At 47.8% G+C, this 7,500-nt stretch overlaps 1 protein-coding gene across 2 annotated transcripts in view; it reads left to right on the top strand.

Annotated features, from left to right (window-relative positions):
• esrrga (estrogen-related receptor gamma a) overlaps positions 1–7,500 on the top strand; it is a 102,300-nt gene that overhangs the window by 12,003 nt on the left and 82,797 nt on the right. For both annotated transcript variants that reach the window (XM_062523203.1, XM_062523202.1), the window contains exon 2: positions 2,949–3,077. In XM_062523203.1, coding sequence (XP_062379187.1) covers positions 2,949–3,077 — 129 coding nt within the window. The remainder of the gene's footprint in view (positions 1–2,948; positions 3,078–7,500) is intronic.

Genomic DNA, 7,500 nt, shown 5'->3' with positions numbered 1-7,500 from the left:
TGTGTTGAATGTGCTGTGTATACAATAACAACTGTTATATTATGAATACTACATGTTTATGTAAAAAGCCTATACTGTTAGACTATTCATAGTTTATTCTACTCTTCAGTGACAGTGACTGTTAACATTGGCTTTTGATGTTATTTTTCCTGTTGTTTATGAATAACTTAATATCAAATTGAAATACCATTTCAGTATGTTTCCAATGTGATCGTTCATATATGTGTGTGCATTGAGGGTGAGAGACTAGGATCCTCAGACTCAGCTACGGCTGTAGCCAAACTGGTCGCGTCTGCGAAGCTTATCGATTCTGCTGCTCACTCGACCAGAACTAAAGTGAACACATTACGTGTTAGGCCCTTTTTTCCACTAAACCCTGACAGCAGACCTTAGTCTAAACACGCCCCGGTGCAGCGCTGTGTATCTCCCACAAACACAACTCCCGTCGCCCTGCCCGCATCACTGTTTGTGGGATAAACACACTTCCTCACTCCACCACAACACACACACACACACACACACACACACACACACACACACACACACACACACACACACGCACACACACACACATACTTAACTTAACCCAGCTGCCCACATCTCCTAGTTTTTATAACCCCCAACAGATAAGTGCCAGACTGTGATGCACAACAAATAGTCAGACTCCCATACACACACACACACATGCGCAAAACTTTAGGACAAAAATAGAACAGTGAGCAAACTAAAAATGTATTTTTGTTGTCATGTCTTTTCCCTTATATTTCCATGTAATTGCAATTATATTTTTACAATTGTCCAGCCAATAAATTAACATAAATAGCGTATATGTGAGAAAAAAAAAACACTACCACATATTTTTAAAAATAATTCTGTCAAACATTAACAACCAAAAATATCCCCCCTCAGTCGAGGAGATGTTAGAGGATGACAGATGTGTACCGTATCTATGTATACCGCATCTGTCCCTATCAAATAAACTCTAACAAATATATAAATAAACGGCCCTTCGGACGTAGGGCATTCGATCTGCGAGGAAGAGACGACAGCACAGAGATAGACAGGTCCTTCGAGCAGGAGCGACGAGAGCAGGCAGGCAGACAGAGACAGACAGGTCCTTGGAGAGGGGGGGAGCAGGAGAGAGAAAGAAATGAAGAGGGAAGGTTGGCGGGTGCGTGCGGAGAGCGCGGAGCGGCAGCTGACTGTGGAGAGAGCGACGGGCGCGGGCACGCGGGCACAGGGAGCGGGCACAGGGAGCGGGAGCGGGCGCGGGAGCTGTATTAGTGCAGTGATTAGCTTCATTAGCGGCCGCGCGGCTTGGAGCTGGAGGTGCCGTAGCTAATGGCACTGAACCGTGTGCGCTCAGACGGAACCGAGAGGCAGAATTAGGGAGACTCCTCTCTTCATTTTCAGAGACAGTAGGAGATGGGTGTGTTTGCCTGTGTGCCTGTGTGTGTGTGTAGGTGAGTTTGTATGTGTGTGTGTGTGTGTGTGAGAGAGAGAGAGAGAGAGACCTGTACACTGTCCCACAAGGCCCCTCTGTGCAACTCAGCTTTCAGTCCAGCCGCTCCCGAATTAGCCGCCGCTATCCCTCAGCCCATCTGTGACAGCTTCAAGGATTCTTTTTTCTTTCCCCCCCCCCCCCCCTGATTCTCCTTTTTCGATTTCCCTGTGCTGTAACTAAAACCTAACAATTATCAATGCTCTGATTTACCCCTGATCTGCCCCGCGCCCCTCTTCTTCTCTTCTCCTGAGCTGAAAGGCCGCCGTGGCGGTTGCCTGGCAGTTGCCTGGGGTTGTTTTGCATTGTTATTCTTTGCCTCCTCATGTCATTTGCCTGTGTTTGTTGCGGGCGGTTTGCTGCCCATGGCCCATACCTGAGGGTTATTTCCATCTGATGCCCGACGCGCACTCTCTCCATTAAGCACTCCGCCAGCTAACTCCGTGTTGTTTTTTTTAGCCATTTTTGCGGTACTGTCACCGAGATGGTACAGTTTTTTTTTTTGTTATTATTATTCTAAACGTGTGTGACCGTTAATCTTAACGTTAATCTTTTTTTTATTATTATTATTATTTTTTATAAGTCCAATGAGTTAGTGTGTATCAGGTCTTGAGCAGCTCTTCCCATGGTGAGGTCAGATATCACAGACATTTCACACACATTTCTGTGACATACGCCCCCCCCCCCCCCCCACACACACACACACACACACACCGTTCCTGAACCCAGCTCAACCCAACACCGAAGACCACTTTAGCTTCACCAATTAAACTCCCTGAATTGAACAGCCCCCTCGCCGCTCGGCAGCGGTGATGTCCAACTTTATTCCAGCTTCGCTTCCCGCTCCTCTCCTGTGCGCCGCTCGCTCCCCTGTTATATTCATTCTCATGATCCTCCATTTGCCTTACGTGACCTCCTCTCTCAGCAGGTAGTAAAACACCAGAGTCCCACGGCCACAGAACAGGAGAGAGAGAGTGTGTGTGTGTGCCTGTTTGACAGAAAGAAAGAGAGAGAGAGAGAGAGAGCGAAAGACAGAGGCCGAAATGCTTTCATCTCCTCCTGCTTAAACCCCAAATCTGTCCAGGAAGGGTAGGGCAATGAGGCAGTGCATTAAAAATGTCAAGTCGGCTTTCAATTAACGCCACGCCCTAACAAAGGCCCTGTTAATGTCCCCCCCAGTCCTCTCCGTCAGACTAGGCCGTTAAATGTCTCCGTAAAAAAAAAAAAAAAGAAAGAAAGAGAAGAGCGGGTTAAAAAAAAGACAAAAAGAGAAAAAAAGAAAGGAAAGAAAGAAAGAAAGAAAGAAAGAAAGAAAGGTGAAATGTCGCTCTGTGTAACGTCACTTGTCTGTCAATTCAGAATGGCATGGGTCTCTATCAAAATTCCACTGGCCACCCTCTCTGATCCACCTTTTGTGCCTCTCTTGCTCTTCCCCTCTTTGTTGTAGAATGAATTTATCAAAGGCACAAGTTAATAGCGAAGATAAGTACGGCAAATGCGCAGCGTGGAGAATGCCCCAACATTACGACCTCGAAGCCAGTCACGTGCGCGACGCGCATGCTCTGTATAACCAAAGGTAAGGCAAGGAGAAATAAAGCCATCAAAAGCCAATACATACATACTGGTAGAACCTCTTTCTGTCATATGTGTTTCAGTAAATGTGTGTACGTGTAGCAGTGTGTGTGTGTGTGTGTGTGTATTTCACCACTAAAGTGTGTGCCTGCTTAGCCAATACACTTCATGTGTAAAGCAGTAGACCCATAATAATGATATTATTGGTGCATGACTTTCTTAGCTCTTGTTCTGGACACGGTGTGTGTGTGTGTGTGTGTGTGTGTGTGTGTGTGTGTGTGAGAGAGAGTGTGTGTGTGTGTGTGTGTGTGTGTCAGTATTGGTGCAGTGCTGTTTAGTCCCATACACATTTGTGTGCATTTGTTATTAGAATTTTCTTTTTATTTCTATTTATTGGATAGTCTCCTGTCACTCTGCCATCCTCTGTGCATGTTGTGTGTTGTTCTGAAGTGTAACTGACTATGATGGTGTTCGCCATGACAACGGTCTCGGTGCGTGGTGTCCAGTGGGGTGGGTGTCGGGTGTGTTTTTCTTGGGAAGTGTGTGTATGTGTGTGTGTGTGTGTGTGTGTGTGTTTTGCATTTGAAATGAAGGGGTGTGGGAAGTGTGTGTGTGTGTGGGAATTGTGTGTGTTTTGCATTTGCCTTTCTACTACTCTGGGCTCTCATATGTATTCTTTTGAAATGACATGGGCACTGTGCGTGCGTGTGTGTGTGTGTGTGTGTGTGTGTGTGTGTGTGTGTGTGTGTGTGTTTTGTTTGGTGCTGGTGGGAAGCTAATGTAGCTGGATGACAGCAGAGGGGTGAAGGGAGAGTAGAGAGCGAGCAAGAGAGAGCAAGAGAGAGAGGGATACAGAGCAAGAGGGGAGGAAGAGAGACAGAGAGAGAGAGAGAGAGAGAGAGAGAGAGAGAGAGAGCTGGCTGCCATCTGTCTCACCTGCTGCATGGAGGTGTCCATCTGCTTTGCTCCAGGACGCCGTAGAGACTCCACCAGCCTCCACCAGCCTCCGTCGCCTCCGTCGGCTCCACCGGCCAGAGGACGCCAGTAGCAGCCGCTCAGGCAGAGGCAGCAGCCTGCACACATTACTCAAGCTGCCTGCACAACACACACACACACAGGCACACACACACTATACACACACACACACACACACACACACACACACTATACACACACTTACATACACATACATACATACACACTATATACACCATACACACATTATACAAAAACATAATTGCATACATCCATTACATACATACAGTACACACACGCAATTCAATGTATATACACATATACACATGCACAAAAACACTGAAACTCATAAGAACAAAAAATCACAGGAATCATCGATAGATAGATGGATAGATAGATAGATAGATAGGTAGATAGATAGATAGCGTAGAGAACACCAGTGTGTGTGTGTGTGTGTGTGTATGAGTTGAGTGGAGGTTTATGGCTATGGGGGGGAGGGGGGGGGGGGGGTTGCAGGAGGTGATGGTGCCTTGCCCCCCCAGATGCACAGGAATGCGTTAAATGCTTGAAGGATTCCGATTAGCATATAAATTTAGATGTATGAAGATCATTGCACCGACCACGAGTCAGTGAGTTTTATCTAGATTTAGTGGAGGCTGATTTGCGTATAAAATACAGCCAGATGTGACCAGTTAAGAGCCTTTGCTGAGGCCTCTTCCCCTCTCTATCTCTCTCTCTTTGTCCCTCTCTCTCTCTATCTCTCTCTCTCTCTCTCTCTCTCTGTCCCTCTCTCTCTATCCCTCTCTCCCTCTCTCTCTCTCTCTCTCTCTCTCTCTCTGCAGGCCAAGGCTCAGTCCTTATCCTGTCTAAAATGGCTTTGTTTGATTAATGTAATTTGTTTGAGGTCACATATATTATCCGTGTGGGGATCACTGAGGGAGTCGTTAGGAAGGTCAATGGGAACCCGGCGTGTTTGATTTTTTTTTTTTTCTTTTTACCATCTTCTGCTTCACCTTTTTTTACAGATCATTTCATTTCTCATCGAGCACGCTGGAGATCTTTCTAAATCACAGGCCCGTGTTTGTCTTTCAGTGGACTGAGCCTTGAGTTTATAAAAAAAACCTACTGTACACTCTCTCAGCAACCATGTTTCTTCATTCCCTTATTATACCTATCGGAATATTCAACAATCACAATGTTGTTGAATGTTAAGAGACTAACTTTTTTCATACTGTCAGTGCTCCACTTTAATCTCATTTCATTTCATCGTTTTTATTTGTGTTGTTGGAGAGCCATGACCGGTGATCAGCCTTCAGATTTAGATAGAGGATGTGACGATGCGCAGTACAGGGGACGCTGGTAATTCGATCACCGGGATCATGTGAGCATCAAACTTCGCCGCGGTAGTATTTTAGTTCCTGGGCGGAGGAGGCTTTATCTAATCGTTTTCGGTGGCGGTTGCCGTGTTGGTCCGGCGAGGCAACTGGCTTACCATAACCCATCGCTGAGCCTACCAACACGGCTGCCCACTCCCCTTGGCATCCCCATGCGGGATATTTTGGAGTTTAAGCAAAACCCTTTAAAAGGGGGTGACTCTGCTTTGACTGCTGCACTCAAAGAGTCTTACGTCAATTGGATTTCCGCAGGGTCAGTCTGGGTCAAACCAATTAGACTCGATTCGCATGCAGGCAAAAGTCTTCGGTAGGGTTTTTTTTTTAAGCCAATCAGACTCACGTTACTGGCACGACGCGGGGCCTGTGCCGGGCATCAGGAGAGGTGCCAGCGACCGGAGAGTCACGCCATGGCCGATGGCGTTACCCAGGGCACCCCACTGAACTCGCCAGCGAGCCGCTTGGCATCCGGTGGCTCGGTGTTGTTGTTGCCGTGGCGAAGCGGAGGGCGATGGAAGCTTAAGGGGTGTGTGTGTGTGTGTGTGTGTGTGTGTGTGTGTGTGCGTGTGTGTGTGCAGTCAGTACACACTTTTCAGAGCGGTGGGTTTCTCGTTCATTAGCTTTTAGCAAATGCAGCCAGCCTTCTGTGGCCATTGCAGACACACTACAGCCCAGCTTTATTCACTAGACTGAGCAGAGCAGAAATCTTTAAACAAACCATCCAGGATCAATATGGAAAAGGCCAGGTCCCATCGCTGACACACAAATATGTTAGAACAGAGTCGGTCCCCTCCCTGAGTATGTGTGTGTACAGTATATGTGTGTGTGTCTGTGTGTGTGTGTGTGTGTGTGTGTGTGTGTGTGTGTGTGGAGTGCTCATGTTTTTTGTTTTATTTTTTCAATTTTATTTTGTGTAATTGTATAGATATAAGAAAATCATATTTGCTCTTCTGTAGTGCCATCTACAGCACGAATGAGCTGATGTCAAGCTGTTTATTGTGTCTGAGGGCGTTGTGTTTTGTTTTTAATAAGACGAGGAGCATGTTGTACACGCACACACACACACACACACACACACACACACACACACACACACACACACAGTCGCTGCCTCGTCCAGGGCCCAGAATAGTGTCCCCGGCAGCGAGCGGTAGCAGTAGCAGTAGCATTAGCGATAGCAGCCCACCGTGCTGGCAGTAGGCCTTCGAGCTGCCCCCTCGCAGATGAAATATGGGCCAGCAGATGAGACGCGAGGAGAGGAGCGGAGCGGAGAGAGAGAGAGAGAGCGCGGAGAGAGAGAGAGAGAGAGAGAGGAGAGGAGAGGAGAGGAGAGAGGAGAGGGTCAGGGCTAAGCGCGCGCCTCGGCAAGGGAAACATAAATGTCACAAACATATTCCCTCTTTCATACACTGCCTCTGATGTCGCCACCCAGGAGGTTCCCCCCTCTAGCAGCCGGCCGAGGGGGAGATTTCAGCACACACACACGCACACACGCACACACACAACACACACACATAGAGCGAGCGAGCGAGAGAGGCTTGACATGGCATGGCATGGACGCTGGCACTGGTGCGGGCATTCAGCGCACGCACATGCATGTGTGGCCATGCCAACTCCCAGTCAGACGGCGAGTAGTCACTCAAGCTCCCAGACACGCATTGATTTGAACGCACGGAGAGCAGGCACACTAGCACACAGCATGCGCGCAAAGGGAGACGGACACACACACACACACACACACACACACACACTAGAAGAGGGTTATCAGATCATTGGTCGTGGGCCTCACTTTCCAGTTTGTCTTTAGAGTGGAGCTCAGACTAATAAACCCTCTTTACCAAAATAGACGGCCACCCGCTTTCAGGATTCACAGTCATGCAAAGCCCACACTGAGTTCCTCAGACACGCAGCACACACTCACACACACACTGACACTAACACACACACACACACACACACTCACTCACAGTCACACTGCTAATAACTCACACCTCAAAGCACCCAGATCGAGACAGGCACCCACATTCACTCACATACACACGCACACACACACACACACAC

The sequence above is a fragment of the Sardina pilchardus genome, chromosome 20 (genome assembly GCF_963854185.1).
Source record: "Sardina pilchardus chromosome 20, fSarPil1.1, whole genome shotgun sequence".
Classification (NCBI taxonomy): Eukaryota; Metazoa; Chordata; class Actinopteri; order Clupeiformes; family Clupeidae; genus Sardina; species Sardina pilchardus.
This window is presented reverse-complemented; position numbering and strand designations above follow the sequence as displayed.